This window comes from Aquarana catesbeiana, linkage group LG06 (genome assembly GCF_042186555.1).
Source record: "Aquarana catesbeiana isolate 2022-GZ linkage group LG06, ASM4218655v1, whole genome shotgun sequence".
Taxonomy (NCBI): Eukaryota; Metazoa; Chordata; class Amphibia; order Anura; family Ranidae; genus Aquarana; species Aquarana catesbeiana.
The window spans coordinates 25,683,031-25,709,851 of record NC_133329.1 but is presented as its reverse complement, the minus strand read 5'-3'; the positions used below and the strand labels follow the sequence as shown (position 1 = coordinate 25,709,851).

General features: G+C 42.1%; 1 protein-coding gene across 4 annotated transcripts in view; it reads right to left on the bottom strand.

Annotated features, from left to right (window-relative positions):
* LOC141148237 (uncharacterized) overlaps nt 1–26,821 on the bottom strand; it is a 122,420-nt gene that overhangs the window by 45,230 nt on the left and 50,369 nt on the right. The window contains exons 4-9 of one of the 4 annotated variants that reach the window (XM_073635487.1): nt 21,229–21,255; nt 17,534–17,806; nt 16,007–16,207; nt 12,511–12,732; nt 8,314–8,511; nt 2,709–2,758 (exon numbers count right to left, since the gene is read on the bottom strand). In XM_073635487.1, coding sequence (XP_073491588.1) covers nt 2,709–2,758; nt 8,314–8,511; nt 12,511–12,732; nt 16,007–16,207; nt 17,534–17,806; nt 21,229–21,255 — 971 coding nt within the window. The remainder of the gene's footprint in view (nt 1–2,708; nt 2,759–8,313; nt 8,512–12,510; nt 12,733–16,006; nt 16,208–17,533; nt 17,807–21,228; nt 21,256–26,821) is intronic. The other 3 variants (XM_073635488.1, XM_073635490.1, XM_073635489.1) reach the window with 3 other exon arrangements.

Below are 26,821 nucleotides of genomic sequence, written 5' to 3'. Positions count from 1 at the left end.
GTTAGGGGAGTTAAAGGAGAAGCTTGTTTGGCTGTACTTATAGTTACATAGTTGAGGAGGTTGAAAAAAAGACACAAGTCCATCAAGTACAACCTATGTGTGTGTTTTTTGTCAGTATTACATTGTATATCCCTGTATGTTGTGGTCGTTCAGGTGCTTATCTAATAGTTTTTTGAAATTATCAATGCTCCCTGCTGAAACCACCACCTGTGGAAGGGAATTCCACACCCTTACCGCTCTTACAGTAAATAATCCTCTACACAGTTTAGGGTTAAACCACTTTTCTTATTTTAGTGAATGGCCACATGTCTTATTAAATTCCCTTACGCTGAAAAGTTTTATCCCTATTGTGGGGTCACCAGTACGGTATTTGTACATTGAAATCATATCCCTTCTCAAGCGTCTATTCTCCAGAGAAAATAAGTTCAGTGCTCGCAACCTTTCCTCGTAACTAATATCCTCCAGACCCTTTATTAGCTTTGTTGCCCTTCTCTGGACTCTCTCCAGTTCCAGCGCATACTTCCTGAGGACTGGTGCCCAGAACTTGACAGCATACTCCAGGTGCAGCCAGACCAGAGTATTGTAGAGCGGCAGAATTATCATTTTATCGCTGGAGTTAATCTCCTTTTTAATACATGCCAATATTCTGTTTGCTTTGCTTGCAGCAGCTTGGCATTGCATGCCATTGTTGAGCCTATCATCTACTAGGACCCCCAGGTCCTTTTCCATCCTAGATTCCCCCAGAGGTTCTCCCCCCAGTGTATAGATTGCATTCATATTTTTGCCACCCAAATGCATTATCTTACATTTTTCCACATTGAACCTCATTTGCCATGTAGTTACGCACCCCATTAATTTGTTCAGATCTTCTTGCAAGGTTTCCACATCCTGCGGAGAAGTTATTGCCCTGCTTAGCTTAGTATCGTCCACAAATACAGAGATTGAACTGTTTATCCCATCCTCCAGGTTGTTTATGAACAAATTAAATAGGATTGGTCTAAGCACAGAACAGGACCCCACTTTCCACCCCTGCCCATTCTGTGTACCCCCCATTTATCACCACCCTCTGAACTCGCCCTTGTAGCCAGTTTTCAATCCATGTACTCACCCTACGGTCCATGCCAATGGACTTTATTTTGTATAGTAAACATTTATGGGGAACTGTATCATATGCTTTTGGAAAATCCAGATACACCATGTCTACGGGCCTTCCTTTATCTAGATGGCAGTTCACCTCCTCATAGAGGGTTAATAGATTGGTTTTGTAAGAACGATTCTTCATGAATCCATGCTGATTACTGCTAATGATACCGTTCTCATTACTAAAATCTTTTATATAGTCCCTTATCATCCCCTCCAAGAGCTTGCATACTATTGATGTTAGGCTAACTGGTCTGTAATTCCCAGAGATGTATTTTGGCCCTTTTTTAATTATCTGTGCTACATTGGCTTTTCTCCATTCAGCTGGTACCATTTCAGTTAGTAGACTGTCAGTAAAAATTAGGAACAATGGTCTGGCAATTACTTGAATGAGTTTCCTAAGGACCCTCGGATGCAAGCCATCTGGTCCCAGTGACTTATTAATGTTAAGTTTTTCAAGTCTATTTCTAATTCTGTCCTCTGTTAGCCATGGGGGTGCTTCCTGTAACATGTCATGATGTTAAACATTGCAGTTTTGGTTACTGAAGTCCCTCCGATTCCCTCGTGAACACTGAGGAGAAGAATACATTGAATACCTTCGCCATCACTCCATCCTTAGTAACCAGATTACCTTCATCATTCTTTATGGGACCAATATGATCGTACCTCCTTTTCTTACTATTTATGTACTTAAAGAATTTCTTGGGATTTTTCTTACTCTGTTTCGCTATGTGCCTTTCGTGTTCTATCTTAGCCACCCTGATTGCACCCTTACATTTCTTGTTGCATTCTTTGTAAAGTTGGAATGCTGATGATGATCCCTCAGCCTTGTATTTTTTGAAGGCCTTCTCCTTTGCTTTTAAATGCATTTTTACGTTGGAGGTTAAGCCACCCTTCTCCTGTGAATCACAGGAGTGCAGTTCATTTTGCACTCCTGTGACCTGTTTTCAGCAGAGAGTCCGCTCCTGCTGACGTCACAGAGCCAGTCCAGGCTCGGGCATCATCACGACCATAATGTCGTGATCCACCCAGATCCCAGGACCAGCACCTGGCTCAGCCTCTCAGTGAGCCGCTGAGAGCCTAAGCCGGCTGCTCTCGCCCTTCCACAGCCCAGCGCTCCAGTGAGCACTGGGGGGGGACAAAGCAGAGAGCTGCTGACTGACAGTTTATGGAGCTGTGAGAACCGAGCGATCGGCAGAGATTCATTGCTCGGTTCTCAGTGTTAGAGGCGCCGGGGGGACAGATGCAGCATTGGACTGATGCTGCATCCACCTAGGTAAGTATGAATCTAAAAAAAAATACCCATACTTCTCTTTTAAGTGTTTTTATCTCTCCCGTTTACTAAAGGAGAAAAGGCTGTTCACTTGGCAAGGTGAATTTACACTTAGCTTCATCTCATTCACTAAGCTTTGTGTTCCCTTGTGTTTGTAAAGACAGACATAATTTGGTAGTCTGTGTTCATTGAATAAACTGTCATATGTGCATAAGCTTTAGTAAATCAGGTCCAGCATGTGTGGAAGCTTGGAGAAAACATTCGCAAATAAATACATTGTAGAGGCTTTACTTACAATAGATTTTCTGTTTTTCTCTGTACTTTGTTCTTTGCCTAAATTAAATCCTAAAAAATAAATAATAACAACAACAATAATAACATAAAAAATATTTTAAAAAATTATACTGATAACAATTTGCATTCTGCAAACCTGTGCATTTGACAGTGATATGGTCATATGAATAACTGTCTTTATATATATATTTTTTTGCTCTTATAATTAGTCAGAAATAGCAGTATAATTCATTTCTATTGTATTTCAATTTGGTTTATGCAAGAATTTCAATATTCAGTCTTAAAGTAGTACTAAAGGCAAACTTTGGATAGAGTAAGGGAGGGTTATAATCCTTGTAAGGTTTATTTTTGCCATCTGTTTCCCACTGGAGAGATCTCCCTTCACTTTCTGTCCTAAAGGTGTAGCACCCTGGTGTTTACGCAGGGCTGCTCACAAATTTAGTTTGCCAGATAGAAAGCGTTCTGGCTAATTTTTAGGGGATCCACTGATCCCTCTCTAATTCTGGAGTTGCTGCACCTATTCTCTTCTGTCACTGGGTGGCACTGTTGCTGGTGACATTTGATCAATAAGGGCATAGCAAGGTCAGATTATGAATGGATGGGTTGTCTTAGCCAATTGGCTGGGGTTTCTTTAGTCCCTTGGCCTGCTGGGAGAGACAATTTATTTGGGTGGAGTCAGGTGATTGTGTTCTGTGCCACCTGGATGGCTGTCTGGGTGGACATGTGTTATGTTGTTCCTTGTTGCTAGGCCAGAAGCCTGCAGCCTATCCCGGGGACACCTGGCTGCTAGGCTGCCTGAGGCCTATCTAGGAGCAGGAGAAGCAGCGCGGGGTTGGGACTGCAGGATTGGAGTCCAACCGAATTACAGAGGTTCAGCCGGATGGGGAACCAGTCGTGGTCAGAGGTAGAGGGGAAGCAGTCGCCACTAAGGGACCAATCACCTTATTACCAGAGACTACTGTAAGTAAGCCCCGAAAAAGTACAAGAGCCGTCTTCTCACCACCGGGGGGACGGTGAAGAAGTTGGAAATCTTCAGCGAGTGCCAAGCCAGGGACCCAGTGGGTTAGCGGGGTTGACGCTTGAGGAGTATACAGTGGGTTAGCTGTGGAAGAGCTCAGGGGATCTGGTGACGTGACGACTGGGATCTGGAAGTCTAGTGTGAGACTGGGAGCTCAGTGAGTGAAGACCTACAGTGGGAAACTGTGAGATAGGAGGACAACCGTGTTGGAAACTGTTAAAGCTTAGTTGCCATAGGAGACAGCAGTCCTGCCAAAGAAGGTGCATCCGGCTGGAGGCTTTGAACTGTATGGCTGTCTGCCTATTGTGTGGAGTGAGCAGCACGGAGTCTGTCTAGTAGAGACGCATACCATACCACACGCCATACCTACATTTTATTGTCATTTCGGAGGCTTGATATAGAGCGGTGCACTTATGCACCGGGATAATGTGAGTACCCCATTTTGGGAGTGTAATTTATTTATAAATACATTTACCCAACAATATCACACCATTGAGTTTCTCTTTTGTTTATGCCTATGGAGCTGCATTGAACTAAGCTGGAGACTGACATCTGTTAATCAGCACAGAGCCCGGGGGTGGCTCCAAAGCGTGTTTTGACTCAGTGTAGCAGCTGGGTCACACGCTCTGAAGTGAGCACACTAACCTAGGGGGGCCACTGAAGTGCACCGGAGCATGGTTTGAAGTACCAAGGATTTCATGAGCATGTTGGATAACACTGTTTATGGACACTGTTTTTACACACCTATTTGATGTTGATTTACAGGACTTTTCACCAATCACTTTAGGAATATCTATCAGGACTGCTTATTATATTATGGAGCACTAAGCACTTTTGTATCTGTTTTCGGACTTTAAATATTTGGCAATATTTCTTATGCACACTGCACTTTAAATAGTCTGGTTTATATGAATGAATTTATTTATATATATACGTTTTTGATTTTTGTTTATCACTAATTGATTGATTCAGAGAGGGTTAATTTGCACATATTTTATAATCAAGAGATATCAGATTGATATAGTTCACTCTAGCGCAGCATATATTTTTTCTTTGAATTATTTTGCACAGCATATGAAACGGATCTGCGCCTGCAGCTGAGTATTGTAACATATTTGGCATTAGATTGTTGTGGCTCGCAAGAGTTTTTCCTCATTTGTGTACATTTGTACCCCGTTACCATTTCACACGGGGGGAGGCGGGATCTGGGGGTCCCCTTGTTAAAGGGGGCTTCCAGATTCCGATAAGCCCCCCACCCGCAGACCCTCACAACCACCGGGCAAGGGTTGTGGGGTTGAGGCCCTTGTCCCCATCAACATGGGGAAAAGGTGCTTTGGGTGGCTACCCCAAAGTACCCTCCCCGTGTTGAGGGCATGTGGCCTGGTATGGTTCAGGAGGGGAATCGCTCTCTGGTCCCCCCCTCTTTTCCTGTGGCCTGCCATGTTGCGTGCTCGGATAAGGGTCTGGTATGTATTTTTGGGGGGACCCCCACGCTAGTTTCTTTTTTTAATTTTGGCGCGGGGTTCCCCTGAAAATCCATACCAGACCTGAAGGGTCTGATATGGATTTTGGGGGGCCCCCCACACCATTTTTTTATTTTGGTTCGGGGTTCCCCTTAATATTCATACCAGACCCAAAAGGAAAGGTAATGGACTGGGGGGATCCCATGCCATTTTTTTCAATGACTTCTTTTATCTGTATTACTGGGACCGACAATTCAATATAGCCGCGAGTACTTTTAAATGACTTTTTTTCCTTTAGAAATGTCATTTTGTGCAGGGACTGTTGTAAACATGGGAAACATGAGCCACTTTACAGGCATACTATAGTCACACCCCAGGTACAAAATTTAAAGGAATATTTCACTTTTATTGTTTCACTTTAAGCATTATTAAAATCACTGCTCCCGAAAAAACTTTCGTTTTTTAAAACTTTTTTTGCATTAATCCATGTCCCCTGGGGCAGGACCCAGGTCCCCAAACACTTTTTATGACAATACCATGCATATAAGCCTTTAAAATTAGCACTTTTGATTTCTCCCATAGATTTTTAAAGGGCGTTCCGCGGCTTTCAAATTTGCCGCGAACACCCCAAATTGTTCGCTATTCGGCGAACAGGCAAACACCCGATGTTCGACTCGAACATCAGGCTCATCCCTACTTGAGTTCTTTTTTTGGTCATGCTCCTGACCACATGTTGATTGCAGTTGATGCTGCACGTGAGTCTAAGAGGACGATTTTTCACCATTTGAAAGAGGCTCCCATTGTGGCCATCAGCAAGCTTAAAGGCCTAGGCTGGACTAAAGCCACCTGCCCTTTAAAGCTTGCCGTCCGGTAAGCTTAATCTACAGCTATGGTGGTCGGGCACTTTTGTTTGTGGATGCACACTGTGGTGTTGTTATGACCTTCTATTCTAAAGAACATTCATCTGCCTTTGATGTCAATTTTTTTGGACTTTTAATTTAGCGCAGCTTTTTTTCCTATCTATCCCTACTTGAGAGTGCAAAATTTGGTGAAGCTCTACATAGAAACCAATCAGCATCCAGTTTTTATTTTTGTCAAAGCTTAATTGAACAAGCTGAAGTTAGAAGCTGATTGGCTACCTTATACAGCTGCACCAGATTTTGTCTCTCCAGTTTTAGTAAATCAACCTCATTGTCTTTTTTCCATAAGCACATACCAACCCTCCTTTTGCTCCCCACCATTCCTCTCTCTAATCAAAAGAAAAGTGAAAAGAACGTGGCTGCTAGATAGAGCTGCATTATTAAGCGTTAAAGAATCAAGATCACAATTCTACCCCCTCATGATCTTAAAAAATAATTTCCTCAATTCAGTGCAGAGAGTTCTCTGCTCACTGCTGACAGCAGTCAAAAAAAAACCAAAAAACAGGCAGCCTGCCAAGTTTATCATAACATCACTTAAGCGGAGACAAAGAGAAACATTGTAACATTACGTTCTTTTAGATCAAAGGGATGAACTTTGATCTGTAAATGAAGTCAGTTCAACCACCTCAATACCGGGCACTTACACCCCCTTCCTGCCCAAGCCAATTTTCAGCTTTCAGCGCTGTCGCTGTTTAAATGACAACTGCGCGGTCATGCTACACTGTACCCAAACAGAATTTTTATCATTTTGTTCCCACAAATAGAGCTTTCTTTATGTGGTATTTGATCACCTCTATGTTTTTTTAGTTTTTGCTAAACAAATAAAAAAAGACCTAAAATTTTGAAAAAAAAGTTTTTCTTTTGTTTCTGTTATAAAATTTTGTAAATTAAATAAGTTTTCTCCTTCACTGATGGGCACTGATAAGGCAGCACTGACGGACACTGATAAGGTGGCACCGACAAGGTGGCACTGATGGGTACTGATGGGCACTGATAGGTGGCACTGATATGCAGCACTGATGGGCATTGATAGGGGGCACTGATGGGCACTCATGGGTGGCACTGGTAAGCACTGATAGGTGACACTGGGCACTGAAAGGCTGCACTGATGGGTACTTATGGGTGGCACTGCTAGGCGGCACTGCTGGGCACTGCTAGGCGGCACTGCTGGGCACTGATGGGCTTTTATATGTGGCACTGATGGGCACTGATATGCAGCTCTGATAGATGGCATTGATAGGCATCACTGATGGCATTGATAGGCATCACTGATGGCACTGGCGCTGACAGGCATTGGGGATGGGCACTGGCAGCTGCCTGGGCACTGATTGGCATTTCCCTGGTGGTCTAGGGTGGCATACCTGGTGGTCCAGCGTGGTGCCAATCCCTGGTGGTCCTGGTGGCATCCTGGTAGTCCTTGGTGGGCATCCGAGGGGGGGCTGCGCTGATAAACAATCAGCACAGACCCCCCCTGTAAGGAGAGCAGCCGATCGTCTCTCCTCTATTTGCGTCTGTCAGAAGCGAGTGAGGAAAAGACGATCACCGGCTCTTCCTGTTTACACTATGATCAGCCGTGATTGGACACGGCTGATCACGTGGTAAAGAGCCTCCGTCAGAGGCTCTTTACTGAGATCGGTGTAGTGGTGTGTCTGGTTGACACACCGCACAACCGATCACCCGGATGGGCGCCACCACGGGCGCGCAAGAGCGGTCGTTCTGGGTGGATGTCATATGACGGCCGACAGGCGGGAAGTGGTTAACCACTTAAAGACTAAACCTTTTTCTGACACTTGTTGCTTACAAGTTAAAGTCAGTATTTATTGCTAGAAAATTACTTGGAACCCCTAAACATTATATCTCATTTTTTAGCAGAGACCCTAGAGACTAAAATGGCGGTTATTGCAATATTTTATGTCACACTGTATTTGCACAACCGTCTTTCAAACGTAATTTTTTTTTTTAAATACACTTTCATGAATTAAAAAAAAACTAAACCGTAAAGTTAGCCCAATTTTTTTGTATAATGTAAAAGATGTTACGTCGCGAGAATCGTAAGGGAATCGTGATCTTTATTCTCAGCAAAAAAATCGTGATCCTCATTTTAGCCAGAATCGTGCATCTCTACTGTTATGTAAAGTATTTCCCCTCCCTATTATGTGACAGGACTGGTGATTGGCCACTCAGTGCTGGGAGATGGTGACTTACCTGATTCCATGCTTTGTGCCTGGCTGGTGGAAGAATTGTTAGGAAAAAATGAACTGTGTGCTGTGGAAACATTGGATGCAAAAGGACGTTGCCCTGTTAAACTAGCAGAAGCTGGGACAGTTTGTCTTGATGAACCTGGAAAAGCAGGGGTGCGTTGTCTTGTCGAACTTGTGGAGGCAGGGAAACATCCTGTTGAATCTGCAACACAGAGTTTGAGTAAGTGGTACATCCTCTTGACTGTCTTAGAGAAGATTTTAGCCCAAGGGGGGTCTAGGGGTGAACCAACCATTTCCCTAGTACCGCACATTCTTAGAAATAGAAGTTACATAAGTCAGCTTGTACTCTCAGGTGCAATGAAGGCCTATATGCAAGGAACGATCCTCCAGCAATGACTTTTAAGTGCAAAGAACTTTGGCATTATTTGTTGTTTTTAATTATGTGAAAATAATAGGCCTACTGTAAACTGATCTGGATGCAACTAAATATCCACTTGAAGACCGGGCCTTTTCTGACAAACAAACATTATATATTTTTTAAAGCTGAGGCACTAGAGAATAAAATAATGGGTGTTGCAATTTTTTAGGTCACACGGTATTTGCGCATGGGTTTTCAAATGCACTATTTTTGGAAAAAAAATACACTTTTCTGAATTTTATTGCACAAAAATACAATATAATACCCAGTTGTTTGATAAAATATGTTACGATGAGTTAAGAGATACCAAACATGTCATGTTTTAAAATTGCACATGCCCGTGCAATGGTGACAAACTACGTTAATTTTATTATCCATAGGCAACGCTTTAAAAGCCTTTACAGGCTACCTCTTTAGATTTACACAGGAGGTCTGGTTCTAGAATTACTGCCCTTAATCTGACGTTCGTGGTGATACCTCACATGTGTGGCGTGAACGCTATTTGTGCATGTGCAGAACCGACGCGCCTTTACGCGTGGTGGTGCTTACATTTATTTTTATTTTTACACTGTCCCTTTATTTATTTTTTGATCACTTTAATTGTTATCACATAGAATATAAATATCCCCTGTGAGAGCAATAGGCAGTGACAGGTACTCTGGGAGATCTGGGGTCTATTAGTAGGGATGAGCCGAACACCCCCCGGTTTGGTTCACACCAGAACATCCGAACAGGCAAAAAATTTGGAAGAACACACGAACACCGTTAAAGTCTATGGGACACGAACATGAAAAATCAAAAGTGCTCATTTTAAAGGCTTATATGCAAGTTATTGTCATAAAAAGTATTTGGGGACCCGGGTCCTGCCCCAGGGGACATGGATCAATGCAAAACATTTTTTTTTTAAACGGCTGTTGTTTTGGGAGCAGTGATTTTTTTAATTCTTAAAGTGAAACAATAACCTTTTTTTATAAAATTTTTGAGGCAGGGTTCCCATTAAAATCCATACTAGCCCTAAAGGGCTAGTATGGATTTTGGGGGGGACCCCTACACCATTTTTTTTTTAACTTGGCGCAGGGTTCCCCTTAATATCTATACCAGACCTGAAGGGCATGGTATGGATTTTGGGGGGACCCCCCACACAATTTTTTTTTAAATTTGTGGTTCAGTGTTCCCCTTAATATTCATACCAGACCCAAAGGGCCTGGTAATGGACTGGGGGGGATCCCATGCCATTTTTTTCAATGATTTTTATCTATATTGCCGAGAACCGACAATTCATTACAGCCACGATCAGTTTTAAATGACAATTTTTCCTTTAGAAATGTAATTTCTCTGTGGTACTGTTCTAAACACAGGAAAAATGCACCATTTTTCAGGCATGCTGTAGACACCCCCCAGGTATGAAATTTAAAGGAATATTTAATTTTTATTGTTTCACTTTAAGCATTATTAAAATCACTGCTCCTGAAAAAACTGCTGTTTTTTGAACTTTTTTTTGCATTGATACATGTCCCCTGGGGCAGGACCCAGGTCCCCAAACACTTTTTTGTCCCATAGACTTTTAAAGGGTGTTCCGCGGCTTTTGAATTTGCCGCAAACACCCCAAATTGTTCGCTATTCGGGGAACATGCGAACACCCGATGTTCGAGCCGAACTTACGTTCGACTCGAACATCGTGCTCATCCCTTCTTGAGAGTGCAAAATTTGGTGCAGCTCTACATAGAAACCAATCAGCATCCAGTTTTTATTTGTGTCAAAGCTTAATTGACAAGCTGAAGTTATAAGCTGATTGGCTACCTTATACAGCTGCACCAGATTTTGCTCTCTCCAGTTTTGGTAAATCAACCTCATTGTCTTTTTCCTATAAGCACATACCAACCCTCCTTTTGTTCCCCACTATTCCTCTCTCCAATCAAAAGAAAAGTGAAAAGAACGTGGCTGCTAGATAGAGCTTCATAGTTAAGCGTTAAAGAATCAAGATCACAATTCTTCCCCTCTCATGATCTTAAAAAATAATTTCCTCGATTCAGTGCAGAGAGTTCTCTGCTCACTGCTGACAGCAGTAAAAAAAAAAAAAAAAAAACAGGCAGCCTGCCAAGTTTGTCATAACATCACTTAAGCGGAGACAAAGAGAAATGTTGTAACATTTAGTTCTTTTAGATCAAAGGGATGAACTTTGGTCTGTAAATGAAGTCAGTTTAACCACCTCAATACCAGGCACTTACACCCCATTCCTGCCCAAGCCAATTTTCAGCTTTCAGCACTGTCGCTGTTTAAATGACAATTGCGCGGTCATGCTACACTGTACCCAAACAGAATTTTTATCATTTTGTTCCCACAAATAGAGCTTTCTTTATGTGGTATTTGATCACCTCTATGTTTTTTATTTTTTGCTAAACAAATAAAAAAAGACCTAAAATTTTGAAAAAAACTTTTTTTCTTGTGTTTCTGTTATAAAATTTTGTGAATAAATATGTTTTCTCCTTCACTGATGGGCACTGATAAGGCAGCACTGATAAGGTGGCACCGACGAGGTTGCACTGAGGGGCACTGATGATGGGCACTGATAGGCAGCACTGATGGGTGGCACTGATATGCAGCACTGATGGGCATTGATAGGTGGCACTGATGGGCACTGATAGGCGACACTGGGCACTGAAAGACTGCACTGATGGGTACTTATGGGTGGCACTGACAGGCGGCACTGCTGGGCACTGATGGGCACTGCTGGACACTGATGGGCACTGATATGTGGCACTGATGGGCACTGATATGCGGCATTGATAGATGGCATTGATAGGCATCACTGATGGCACTGGCATTGATAGACATCACTGATGGCACTGGCATTGATAGACATCACTGATGGCACTGGCAGGCATTGGGGATGGGCACTGATTGGCAGCTGCCTGGGCACTGATTGGCATTTCCCTGGTGGTCTAGGGTGGCATACCTGGTGGTCCAGGGTGGTGCCAATCCCTGGTGGTCCTGGCAGCATCCTGGTAGTCCTGGGTGGGCATCTGAGGGGGGGCTGCGCTGATAAACAATCAGCACAGACCCCCCTGTAAGGAGAGCAGCCGATCGTCTCTCCTCTACTAGCGTCTGTCAGACGCGAGTGAGGAAAAGCTGATCACTGGCTCTTCCTGGTTACATTTTTGTGATTGGACACGGCTGATCACATGGTAAAGAGCCTCCGTCAGAGGCTCTTTACGGAGATCGGTGTAGTGGTGTGTCTGATTGACACACCACACCACCGATCGCCCGGATGCACGCCCCCACGGGTGCGCAAGAGCGGTCGTTCTGGGTGGATGTCATATGACGGTCGACGGGTGGTAAGTGGTTAACCATTTAAAGACTAAACCTTTTTCTGACACTTGTTGCTTACAAGTTAAAGTCAGTATTTATTGCTAGAAAATTACTTAGAACCCCTAAACATATATTTTTTTTTAGCAGAGACCCTAGAGACTAAAATGGCGGTTATTGCAATATTTTATGTCACACTGTATTTGCACAACCGTCTTTCAAATGTATTTTTTTTTTAAATACACTTTCATGATTTAATAAAAAACTAAACAGTAAAGTTAGCTCACTTTTTTTGTATAATGTGAAAGATGATGTTACACCGCGAGAATCGTGATCTTTATTCTAAGCAAAAAAATCGTGATCCTCATTTTAGCCAGAATCGTGCATCTCTACTGCTAGATATGTAAAGTATTTCCCCTCCCTATTATGTGACAGGACTGGTGATTGGCCACTCAGTGCTGGGAGATGGCGACTTACCTGATTCCCTGCTTTGTGCCTGGCTGGTGGAAGAATTGTTAAGAAAAAATGACCTGGGTGCTGTGAAAACCTTGGATGCAGAAGGACCTTGCCCTGTTAAACTAGCAGAAGCTCGGACATTTTGTCTTGATGAACCTGGAAAGGCAGGGGTGCGTTGTCTTGTCAAACTTGCAACGCATTGTCCTGTTGAACCTGTGGAGGCAAGGAAATATCCTGTTGAATCTGCAACACAGAGTTTGAGTAAGTGGTACATCCTCTTCACTGTCTGAGAGAAAATTTTAGCCCAAGGGGGGTCTAGGGGTGAACCAACCACTTCCCTAGTACCGCACATTCTTAGAAATAGAAGTTACATAAGTCAGCTTGTACTCTCAGGTGCAATTAAGGCCTATATGCAAAGAAGGATCCTCCAGTAATGACTTTAAAGTGCAAAGAACTTTGGCATTATTTGTTGTTTTTAATTATGTGAAAATAATAGGCCTACTGTAAACTGATCTGGATGAGACTAAATATCCACTTGAGGACCAGGCCTTTTCTGACACCTTTTGTTTACATGTAAAAATCTGTATTTTTTTACTAGAAAATTACATAGAACCCCCAAACATTATATATTTTTTAAAGCTGAGGCACTAGAGAATAAAAGAATGGGTGTTGCAATTTTTTAGGTCACACGGTATTTGCGCATGGGTTTTTCAAATGCACTATTTTTGGAAAAAAATACACTTTTTTGAATTTTATTGCACAAAAACACAATATAATACCCAGTTGTTTGCTAAAATATGTTACGATGAGTTAAGAGATACCAAACATGTCACGTTTTAAAATTGCACATGCCCGTGCAATGGTGACAAACTACGTAAATGTTATTATCCATAGGCAACGCTTTAAATGCCTTTACAGGCTACCTCTTTAGATTTACACAGGAGGTCTGGTTCTGGAATTACTGCCCTTAATCTGACGTTCGTGGTGATACCTCACATGTGCGGGACTGACGTGCCTTTACGCGCGGTGGTGCTTACATTTTTTTACATTTATTTATTTTATTTATTTTTACACTGTCCCTTTTATTTATTTTTTGATCACTTTAATTGTAATCACATAGAATATAAATATCCCCTGTGAGAGCAATAGGCAGTGACAGGTACTCTGGGAGATATGGGGTCTATTAGTAGGGATGAGCCGAACACCCCCCGGTTTGATTCACACCAGAACATCCGAACAGGCAAAAAATTCGGTAGAACACACGAACACAGTTAAAGTCTATGGGACACGAACATGAAAAATCAAAAGTGCTAATTTCAAAGGCTTATACTGTATGCAAGTTATTGTCATAAAAAGTATTTGGGGACCTGGGTGCTGCCCCAGGGGACATGTATCAATGCAAAACATTTTTTTTTTAAACGTCCGTTGTTTTGGGAGCAGTGATTTTTTTAATGCTTAAAGTGAAACAATAACCATTTTTTTAAATTTTTGGCGCAGGGTTCCGCTTAAAATCCATACTAGACCTGAAGGGTCTGGTATGGATTTTGGGGGGGACCCATACGCCATTTTTTTTTAAACTTGGCGCAGGGTTCCCCTTAATATCCATACCAGACCTGAAGGGCCTGGTATGAATTTTGGGGGGAACCCCCACACAATTTTTTTTTAAATTTATGGTTCAGGGTTCCCCTTAATATTCATACCAGACCCAAAGGGCCTGGTAATGGACTGGGGGGGGATCCCATGCCATTTTTTTCAATGATTTTTATCTATATTGCCTAGAACCAACAATTCATTACAACCGCAATCAGTTGTAAATGACATTTTTTCTTTTAGAAATGTAATTTTTCTGTGGTATTGTTCTAAACATGGGAAAAATGCACCATTTTACAGGCATGCTATAGACACCCCCCAGGTATGAAATTTAAAGAAATATTTCATTTTTATTGTTTCACTTTAAGCATTATTAAAATCATTGCTCCCGAAAAAACTGCTGTTTTTAGAACTTTTTTTTGCACTGATACATGTCCCCTGGAGCAGGACCCAGGTCCCCAAACACTTTTTATGACAATAACTTGCATATTAACCTTTAAAATAATAACTTTTGATTTTTCATGTTAGTGTCCCATAGACTTTAATGGTGTTCCCGCGGCTTTCAAATTTTTTCTGCAGAACATCCGAACAACCAAAGTTCGACCCAAACTTATGCTCGGGCCGAACCATTTGCCCATCCTTCTCTATTAGACCCCAGATCTCTCCTCTGCCCTTAAAAGCCTTGGATCCTACCAAGTTCAGTATGATCCGATGCTTTTTTTCAAACCACTAAGGGTTTGTTTACAACCGTGAAACCAGAAGTGATAAAATACTTATCATTTCTGGTTTCTTAGACCATAAAGATGAATGGAGCTGTTTTGGTCTCTGATCAGCTCTATGGTCAGCCGCCGGCTGCACTTTCAAGTTTCCTGGTGTGACGGGAAACAGAGAGCCGTGGAAGGCTAATTCAGCCAGCAGTCGCCTTTCTTGTAAAAGCAATCCTAGCGCCCTTCCTGCTGCTTTTAAAAGAAATCCAGCGGCTAATTAGCCACTAGGATTTCTTTTTACAAAAAAGCCAGCTGCTGAAAAAAACAATACTGGGTTGATGCCTGCAGCATTATTGGGACGATGCCTGTAGCTGAAGGAATCATCCTGGTATAGTCATTCAGGCTGGGTTCACACTGCTGTAATGAGCCACTCACAGCAGGAGTCCGGTACATCCCTGTTTACCATTTAAGGTCTGATTTCGGTCCAAATTTTTGGCCTGAATTCGGACCTGAAATGGACCAGAAAACGCATAGGACCCCTGTGAAATTCACACCGGAGCCGCTCTGAAGATGCGTAAACTGGCTCCATTGAGGCTCAATGGAGCCGGTCACAATCTCCTGACATGTGAATTGGATGCGGAGAAATCCTCTTCCAATTCCCAATAGTGAGAATCCAGCCTCAAAGTTCAGCGACGTAACGGTACATTGCTGGTCGTCAAATGGACATACTAAGGTTATCGTTTAAATTACTTGGAATCAAAACTATATGAACAGCGGTATATAGATTTGATGAAAGGCCCCATGCATACATAGCTTTTATTATTAGTTGGATTAGTGTTTTTTTTTGGTTTTTTTGTGCCCTTAACCTTTAGGAAAACTTTATAAATGCCAATATTGTGTCACCATGCATGAATGTAACGTGCATTGGATCTTGTAATATTTCCAGCCAATGGGGGGGGGAGATATCCCCAGCCATCAACTCCACATTAGCATTTGTATAGCCAATGACCATATTGAGACCCATCTTCCCTCGATCATCTATGGACACTTCTACAGCCTTGGTGGCACAGGATGTGACAATAGATCTGGAAAGAGGCACATCTACCTGCAGTCTGTCTTCTGTAAATGTGTGTTTTAAAAAGTAGAGTTGTTGGTAGTGAAAATGAACTAGGTACTGTGCTAAAAAAGTTAAGTTTTATTAATTAATGTGTGATTATTACCTGTTATCATGGCTTCCAGATGCTTCATCTTTTCCTCCATACTTGGTATGATATGTGGATCAGTTTTTTTTTCCTCTTGGCAAAAAATAAAAAGATCCCGGGCCCATTTCTTAATACTGTGCTGCTCCTTCAGGATCTGATTTTTCACCCGATCTGTGCTTTTCTCCAGATCGTCAATCACCACAATCACATTGTCCCTCCCTGTAGATGGGATACAAGTCATTGGTCGAAACCGGTCAAATTCTAGACACACAAACCAGCTGCATTGCAACAAGATTTCTTCTAGTTTTTATAAACCCACCCCATTTGTTGGGTCTTCTTTACCCGAGGCCATCAATTTTGTTCTTTGGATGTTCACAACTCCTTCAACCTTCCTGAACTCTGTGGGACTGTCAGCTTAATATTTCCGTTTACAGTCATGCAAATTGCATTATACAATACATATTTAACCGCTTTCCGACCGGCTCACGCCGATATACGTCGGAAGAATGGCTCCGCTGGGCAAAACAACGTATAGGTATGTTGTTCCCTTTAAGAGCCACCACTCCGATGCACGTCGGTGCGATCGTGGACATGAGAGCCAGCACGAGGATTTGTGTGTGTAAACACACAAATCCCTGTTCTGTCAGGTGAGAGGAGACATATCGATTGTTCCTACTAAGTAGGAACAATATGTCTCCTCCCCCAGTCAGTCCTATCCCCACACAGTTAGAACACACTGAGGGAACACATATTTAACCCCTTGATCACCCCCTAGTGTTAACCCCTTCCCTGCCAGTGACATTTATACAGTAATCAGTGCATTTTTATAGCTCTGATCGCTGTATAAATGTCAATGGTCCCAAAAATGTGTCAAAAGTGTCCAATCTGTCCGCCGCAATGTCGCAATACTGCTAAAAATCGCAGATCACCGCTATTACTTTTAAAAAGACTAAAGATAATAAAAATGCCATAAATGATTTGCATAGTTTGCAGAAGTTATAACTTTTGCGCAAACCAATCAATATTGCGTTTTTTTTCCCAAAAAATATGTAGAAGAATACATATTGACCTAAACAGATGAAGAAATTTGTTTTTTAAAAACATTTTTGGGGATAATTATTATAGCAAAAAGTAAAAAATGTATTTATTTTTTTTTCAAACTTGTTGCTCTTTTTTTGTTTATAGCGCAAAAAATAAAAAACACAGTGGTGATCAAATACCACTAAAAGAAAGCTCTATTTGTGGGAAAAAAAGGACGCAAATTTAATTTGGGTACAACATTGCATGACTGCGCAACTGTCAGTTAAAGTGATGCAGTGCCATATTGTAAAAAGTGCTCTGGTCAAGAAGGGGGTCAAATCTTCCGGGGTTGAAGTGGTTAAAGGAGATTGCCACAAGGTTTACTGTGTATTATGGATGCACTTTTTTTTTCAAATGACTATGACTAATGATGTAATAATTTCGTTTGTCTTTTTTGGGCAAAAGAAGGAAAGAAGATAAAACACTAAAAGTGCTAATTAATTTGCATAATAATCTAACTCTTACCAAGTTTTTCATGAAGATGTTTCAGCTCCTCATCATACAGAGAACTTGTTACATTGGTCACATTGATTCTTCCACTGTTCTTCGTATGATATAATATACCGAATGTGCACTGAGACACATCATTTTTGAACTTTTCGAATTGATAGTTAGCTATATAATACGGTGTGGCACTCAGAACCCAACCACTGAAATTTGTTGATGTGAGCAACTTCACCAACCAGGTGTATTCACTGCTATCCGATCTGGAGAAGATTCCAATTTTATCTTTTTCCACTTTAAATACAAATGTAAAAAAAAAAAGAGAAAGCATGTTAATATCTGACATACATGAGCTGATGTCCTCCTATCCTAGCAGCCCTCTGCATGTCCATAAACACTATCATCTTCTCCAAGACAAAAAAAGGGGTGCTTGAGTATGGGGGTGAGTGAATCTGCCCAGATGTGATTTGCAGCCAGTTCTGCAAAACATCCTTAACCACTTCAATACAGAACACTTATACACCTTCCTGCCCAGACCAATTTTCAGCTTTCAGCTCTACTTGTTTATGTTAAAAAATTTTGTAAATAAGTAAGTTTTCTCTTTCACTGATGGGCACTGATAAGGCGGCACTGACAGGCACTGATAAGGTGGCACTGATGAGGTGGCACCAATGAGCGGGCACTGATGATGGGCACTGATGATGGGCACTGATATGCGGCATTGATGGGCACTGGTAGGTGGTACTGATGGGTGGCACTGATATGTAGCACTGATGGGCATTGATAGGCGGCACTGATGGGCACTCATGGGTGTCACTGGGTGGCACTGGTGGGCACTGATGGGCACTGATAGGCGACACTGATGGGCACTGAAAGACTGCAAAGATGGGTTCTTATGGGTGGCACTGATAGGCGGCACTGATGGGCACTAATACGCGGCACTGATATGAGGCACTGATAGGCATCCCTGGTGGCACTGGCAGTGGTAGGCATTGTGAGTGGGCACTGATTGGCAGCTGGGCATTGATTGGCAGCTGCCTGGGCATAGATTGGTATTTCCCTGGGGGTCTAGGGGGCATACATGGTGGTCCAGTGTGGTGGCAATCCTGGTGGTCCTGGGTGGGATCCGAGGGAGGGCTGTGCTGATAAACAATCAGCACAGACCCCCCTGTCAGGAGAGCAGTCGATCGGCTCTCCTCTACTCGCGTCTGTTAGACGCGAGTGAGGAAAAGCCAATCACCGGCTCTTCCTATTTACATTGTGATCAGCCATGATTGGTCACGGCTGATCACGTGGTAAAGAGTCTTTGTCAGACTTTTTACCTAGATCGTGGGGTTGCGGCGTGTCAACAACGATCGTCGTGATGGCTGTGTGTTGAGTTCTTTTGAGGGGACAGCAAATTTACACTGTTATACAAGCTGTACACTCACTACTTTACATTGTAGCAAAGTGTAATTTCTTCAGTGTTGTCACATGAAAAGATAGAAGAAAAGATTTCCAAAAATGTGAGGGGTGTACTCACTTTTGTGAGATACTGTACCTGAACATTGTGGCTTCTTCCGGGTTTGGGGCACACGTGTGCCACCGCCGACTGCTCCCACTTTGATTGGGCCTGCCAATCGTTGACAGGAGAGGCAGAACGGCAGTCTGCCCATATCTGTCAGAGAGGAAGATGAAGATCTTGAGTTTCTGCTAAACAGGAACATGGATTTATCTCTTCCTCCAGTTAAGCCATCCCCCACACAGTAAGAAAGCACTCCCAAGGAGCACTCTTAACCTTTTGATTGCCCCTGATGTTAACCCCTTCCCTGCCAGTGGAATTAGTACAGTGACGGTGCATTTTTTTTAGCTCTAATCATTGTATTAGTGTCACTGGTTCCCAAAAAGTGTCACATAGTGTCCGATTTGTCGCAATGTCGCAGTTCTGCTAAAAATCGCTGATCGCCACCATTACAAGTAAAAATAAAAATGCCATAAAAATATCCCATAGTTTGTAAATGCGATAACTTTTGCGCAAATCAATCAATATACAATTATTGGGATTTTTTGCCCAAAAAATTTAGGTGAATACATATTAGCCTAAATTGATGAAGAAATTAGATTTTTTTTTTTTTATTTATTGGATATGTTTTATAGCAGAAAGTAAAAAATATTGTTTATTTTTCAAAATGTTTCAAAAGTTCTTGTTTATAACGCAAAAAATAAAAACCTCAGAGGTGATCAAATACCACCAAAAGAAAGCTCTATTTGTTGGGGAAAAGGACATACATTTTATTTGGGTACAGCGTCGCACGACCGCGCAACTGTCCGTTAAAGTAACACAGTGCCGTATCACAAAAAATGGCCTGGTCATGAAGGGGGGTAAACATTCCTGGGGGAAGTGGTTAATCTGTCACAAAGACAATGAACTGCAACTCCTCCCATATTTAGCAGAAATGTTCTGACCTGGGCAACCCCATGATATTTTCAACCACCATCACTTTATTTGTTATTTTCATTGTGCACATATTTACAATTTTTTAAAAGTTAGTTTTATTTTTTTCTTGTAACACCATCCCTGCCAAGTCAAGCAAACATGGGCAGGGGCAGCAATTTAAATATTTAAAAAGTTCACAACTTACATTTGTGTTCTGTTTGTGGGAGCATGCAGAGGAAAGCAACCCCTGTAGTCTTTTCCCTGGAAAACGTTGCTGTGTTAAGCAATAAGGATAAAGTCACTGAATCATACATGGTGAGGAACTGGTGATAACAGCCCCCTTCCTCCAGGTTATGGCCTGAGGGGGTTCCACATTAACATATTCTTTTCCTCCTTTAATATATTTGTGAACTCGTATTACTTTTCTCCTGTTTTGTTCCCCCCTTCTCCTTTGTATTTGTTCAAAATCTCAATAAAGACTATTTGAACTTAACATATTCTTTCCCTCCATCATTAAATATACATATATATATATATATATATATATATTTTATGAATTTTTATTTTTCTTATAAAATATTTACAGATTAAGTTTTAGAACATAAATGCTATTAATTTTAATTTCATTTTTTCTACTCATACAGTCAAGGAAAACAAACACAGGCAAGGACAGAAATGCAGAATGGGTAAAAATATTGTCAGCTGGGTAGTATGCAACAAAGGGAACCCGAATATAATATGTGGGGACCACCACATTTGGTTGGAAACTCATTTGAATTCCTATTCAGTCCTTGTTGAGATGATTAAGGCTTAGCATAGGGAGAAAAAAAAATCAGGCCTTGTTTACTTTGTCCTATGAGCCTTTCTCCAGGGTTAAGAGGGGAAAGATGGACAACAGCAAAAATTAAGTATACAGTCCTACGACTCTAAACTGCCCATCTTTCCCCAGAATGAAGTCTTGAAACCCAGTCTTGAGGGACAAAAGGTAGCCTAGAGGGCTCCAAAGGACCACAAGTGACTATCAAAATGTGTCCCGCCCATTGACTTTAATGCAACTCAAGTTCCTGGAATTTTATTGGGATTCCAAAAATTCAAGTAAAACCAAATTGGCTGATTCATTTATGATGGCTAAACTCAACCAGTGCAAAATGTATGTCATATATTTTGAGTTACAGGTGTATTATTCATTAAAATGTATAGTACATACACATGAAAAAGTAATTAAATACCTAACACATCATTTTCCATTTTTCTACTTTGCTTATAGTGTCCCAAGTGTAAAAATATTTTAATAACTTACATCTCTTAGTGACCACCTTCCTTCTTTCTGTTAGGTAGAAAAAGATACAGAAAAACTGAGAAAAACAGCTTGTGCTTTGGTTCAAAATAGCATACTGTGTAAGTGTAAGTTTATTGCAAATGACCTACAATATCTGTCGTTTGCAGAGGTCTTGTCCCCCTGGGCCACCAGTGCAGTGACATTTATGATTGCCAATATCTACAGTCTACAGAAGTGATGGCAAACCTTGGCACCCCAAATGTTTTGGAACTACATTTCCCATGATTCTTAATTACACTGCAGAGTAAATGGGAAATGTGGTTCCAAAACATCTGGGGTGACGAGGTTCGCCATCACTGGTCTACAGCCATACAAATGAATACAAGCCAAAAATATACATAACAATTGAAGGGCTTGCAGCAAAAAGGAGGAAGCTGAAATGTATTCACTTTTTCGGTTATATGTCTGTCCTATTTTGTTCAGGAAAATCTGCTCTTTTGATTGGTCCAAAAAGGAGACAACTTTGAGCATTGATTTCCATGTTCCTCAACAGATAGAACTGCCAGTCTAAAATGTTTGATGGAAGAACTAGGCAGCTTCAAAACATTAAAATTTGCCCTGCTTTATTGAAAAAATATATTTGTGTGCTGAGTGCTGACAGTGCTGAATCATGTGTTAATACATTGACAACAAGTAGGTAAAAAAGCCAAGTTGAAAAAAATAATTTAAGTTGTGAAAAAAAAATTGTGAAACTGGAGTTGCCTCCTTTTTGCTTCAAGACCTTCAATTTATGTAGCAGTGTTTTTAAAATATGTATCTAATTGTAGCTAAAGATGCAGTACTGGTAACAATGTTTTTCATCTTGTTAGATAAGATTCATTATCGGTCTGAGAGGAGAGCCAAGAAGAATCACACAACTTAGGGACCCACAGTGATATTTGCCACAGATGGGCCATTGATGGGTAAATTGATCTGCTTTGGTCATTTAGACCCCTTAACAGCTCACTTTTAATGCTCAGCCTTCCCATCAGCATTCCCTCCTCATCACCTCACAGCTGGAGTGATTTCTCGTTCATAAAATGAAGGTTGTGCACAGAAACATGCTGAGGCTTCAGCACTTCTAACAACAACATGATAGCAATAGTATGTCAAACTGAAAGCAAATAATCTTAGAGCTCATCTCCAGGCAAACGTGAACCTCTCCCATCCTCTGCTAACCTATTTTGTATGTTTTTTTCTTACCCTGTAAAACAAGATATGATCACCTAAGGCCACAATCTAGGTCCCTCACTGGCACCATTTCTGGGTTCAGGGGACTGCTAGTGCAGTGCTGCAGATGTTTATGCACCACTCAGTCCCTGACAGTCCCCTCATGTTGACATCATTACTGCAAACTCATCTTCTGGATGCTGAGAGGATCCCACTACTGAAAAAGCCAATAGAAAGTGCCAACCTCATGCTGGAAATGATGTAGACACCCAAAGAAGGACCTTTCTTCATGTAATTAGAAGAGGAGAGAATACTTGGGACTGCAGGGTCACACCATGGGGCTCTAGGTGGGTAAGATGCTTAATTTTGGGAGCGTCTGTAAAATTGATTTTTTTTTTTTTTAAGCATGGTCTAGGTTCCCAAATCTCAGTTAATTCATACTTCAGTTATTTAATGAGTCAGCACATATTTCTGTTATTGGCTAGATCATTGGTCTCCAAACTGCGGCTCGGAGGTTGAAGTGGCCCTTTGCTTGCCATTATCCAGCCCTTGGGGTACTATTCCATCCACTGACAAGAATGATGCGGTACCATTTCTCCCGCTGACACCAATGATGCGGTACCATTTCTCCCGCTGACACCAATGATGGGGCATTATTCCTCCCACTGACACCAATGATTAAAAAAAAAAGAGAAATCCCCCTTTATTGGGACTTTGTAGGCAACCCACACATGTATTAACAAAAGATTATATTTTTTGAATATGCATAAAAACATATGATCATAAAATGATCGGTGGTAGGCGCATGCGTGGCTTCTGAATATGGTGGATGTGTAAGACTAGAGCTCCATCCCCCGCCGCCTTCCTGGGACTCCCGCTGACCAATCCGAAGCTCTGATAACCACGGGTGTCACCTCCTTCGTCTCCCGCAGTGCACGAGCACACCACGGGCAAGATTGGAGACCAGAGACAGACCTACGCTGCAGTCCTCCAGCCCTGGGCCTCCTCCACCGTAGACCGCTTCCTTCACAGGCCCTCATCCATGGCCTCGAGTAGCCAGGACTGGGTGCAAGACCCTCCGGAGCGCTCTGAGCCCATGACAGGTACTCTTTGATTATGTCCCCACGCCCTTACAGGGATCATCCCCCACTAACGGCAGAGGTTTTGGACACTAAACTGCACTCCCTGCTCCAGGCCATCACCCATAACATTGCACATGAGGTGGGTAAACTTGCCAAGGAACTGAGAGGGGAAATAGGCCAATTGGGAGACCGCAATGATACACTGGAGTCCAAGTTTGATGAACTAGTGCAATATGTTCAAGTTTTGGAAGAAGATAATGCTGCCATGAAGCACTCAGTCACCCAGCTTCAAGCACAACAGGAGGACTTTGAAAACAGGCAGAACCTGTGAATCAGAGGTATTCCTGAAGCAATAGAGGATAGAGACCTCCGTTCATACCTCCTAAGCCTGTTCAATGTGGTGGGTGGCCCCTAATATCCCTGACATAGATTGACGTTTAGAGCCAATCCGAGGGATGTGATTGCCAGGTTTCACTACTATGACAGCAAAGAAGCACTTACTATTGCCACCCGCAACCAATCCAGATTGGACTTCAAGGGTTCTAAGATCCAGATTTTCAAAGACCTCTCACCTATCACCCTTGCCAGGTGGAGAAATTTACACCCGCTGACACTACACCTTCAAATCCACAAAGTTATGTACCACTGGGGATTCCCGTTTTGCCTCTCTGCTTCCCGTGAAGGCATACAGTATTCACTACAGGATCTCCAGGAAAGTGACAACTTTCTACGTAACCTAGGCCTTCTGCCGCTTCCAGACGAAGACCCTCTGCTGCTCCCTGCTACCCCTCAGCCTCCAACAGCTCAGAGTCGCATCTGGACCTCGGTTCAACAGAAATCATCCAAAGCCAACTTCACACCTCAAAGGCGCCCCACCTCCAGGTTCCCGACCTGAAGACCCTGTGATCTGGATAAAGCTTTGACTCCCACTTTACATGACCTTTTGAGGTTCTTGTTTAACCCATCATCCTGTGATGGATTTATTCACCCCTTGCCCATGGGGTGTGCTGCTTGCTGTTTTTATGGCACCCTAGCTCACAAGTTAGTTTGTTCTATAGTTCCTGTTTTGTGACCCAGGCCTTGATATCTGGAGGGTGAGGGGGGATGTCCGTCCCCCATTTTTGGAGGTCCTCATGCTCCCCTTCCCACCCCTAGGCTCAGACATGGGTTTCCTGGAGGCTTTTAGCCTTCCAGGCTTCTTTTTTGACACAGATACATTTTTCCTTTTTTCTTTTTTGTCCTTTTTCAATTTTTATTTTTATTTCTACTTTTATTTTCATTTTTGTTTTCATTTTGCTTTTCCTCAGGCCCCCTTTTTTTGACCTAAGGCTGATACACTTTTTGGACTGTGTATATTTTTGTCACAATGCTACTACTATACTACATATACCACATACTGATCATTACACAATGGTATCCCTCACCTACTGTATATTACGCTGTTTACCTTTTGCCTATTTACCATACTAGTTTAATATGGCAATAAAATTTGTTACCTGCAATGGAAAAGGTTTAAACTCTATTTGTAAGAGATGGTTGGCTCTGAAAGAGTTTAAAGCTTCCAAAGCTGACTTAATTTTGGTCCAGGAGACTCATTTCCGCCCTGGGGGATCCCCTAAATTTGCTAGCAAACATTTCCCGATATCCTTCATGGCCTCTGACCCCTCTGGGAAAGCAGGTGTTGCAATCTTAATTAATCGTTCCTGTCCTTTAAGAGCCAAATCCTCACACCTGGACCCCCAGGGCAGATTTATTATCCTAGATTGTGCATTTCTCACCCAATCTCTTACCATAGTAAATGTATATGCTCCTAACTCAGGTCAGGTTCAGTTCCTTACCACTATGTTTGACACTCTAGACAAATTTTCACAGCCTTTTTTGGTGATTGACGGAGATTTTAACATGACCGTGTCACCTAGTAAAGACAGACACATATTATTCCCACCCACAACACCGTCATCTGACCGCTTCTCCAAATCCTTCCATAAGCTTATCAGAGGGAAAAACCTCCTAGACATTTGGAGGATTAAACATCCTACACACAAACAATACACGTTCTACTCTCACCCCCATCTCCTCTGCCCTCCTGACTTCTGTGGTCTCCTCGGAAATCAACCCCATAACTTGGTCAGATCATTCCTCCGTACAACTAGATATTGCCCTTTCTTCCACCTCCCCCAGAACTTGTCATTGGCGTCTTAACAAGTCCTTTCTCCACACCCTTGAAACTAGAGACCTCCTCTCAAAAAGCTTAACTGAATACTTTGAACTTAATGTAGATACTGTCTCGGGGCCCTCCACCCTATGGGAGGACCACAAGGCCGTCTTTCGAGGACATTGCATAGCCACTGGTTCTCGCTTAAAAAAAGATGCAACATTCCAACGCTCCTCCTTCTTGTCTAAACTCCGCAAAGCTGAGAAACTCTTGGTATCTTCCCCCACAGAGGCTGGGCTCCGAGCCGTTATTTTTCTGCGTAATCAACTTGGATCACTATATTTGAAAAAAATTGACAAATCTCTCCTGTGGTCCAAACAGAAATTCTATGAATATTCAAATAAGCCCCATAGAATGGTAGTGAATAAACTAAAACCTTGCCCTTCTCTTTCATCTTCAGATTTCCTCAGACAAACTGACGGTACTCCTACTTACTGCCCCCTCACCATGTCCAAAGCTTTTGGAGAATTCTATCACAAATTATATAGCTGTTTACAAACTGACCCTAACTATGATTTTACGCAGAAGAGGTTTGACTCTTTCTTCTTCTTTCTTCTTTTCGCTACATCTACTCAAACTATCCCCTGATCATCTCCTTTCTCTGAACTCTGCAATTACCCCTGAGGAATTACTGTAGCTGAAGTAGTTAAAAATCTTCCTACCCAAAAATCCCCTGGCCCAGATGGCCTGCCATACTCATATTATAAAACCTTTTTACCTATTTTAAGTCCACATTTGATTTCTCTCTATACTTCCTTATTTCAAGGCACAGAACCTCACTCCCAATTCCTTCATACCCACATCTCTGTGATCCCGAAACCCGGTAAAGATCCCTCCCTCCCTGACAACTACAGACCTATTGCTTTACTTAACTCCGACTACAAAATATTTACAAAAATCTTAGCTAACTGACTTTCTCACTTAATACCCAGACTCATACATAAAGACCAAGTAGGCTTTGTAACAGCCAGACACGCTGGAGATAATACAAGACGTATCATAGACCTCATAGATTTGTTAAACAAAACGTCCCGCCCAGCCTTGATTCTGAGCCTTGACGCACAGAAAGCCTTTGATAGGCTCAGCTGGCCCTTTCTGTTTGCTACAC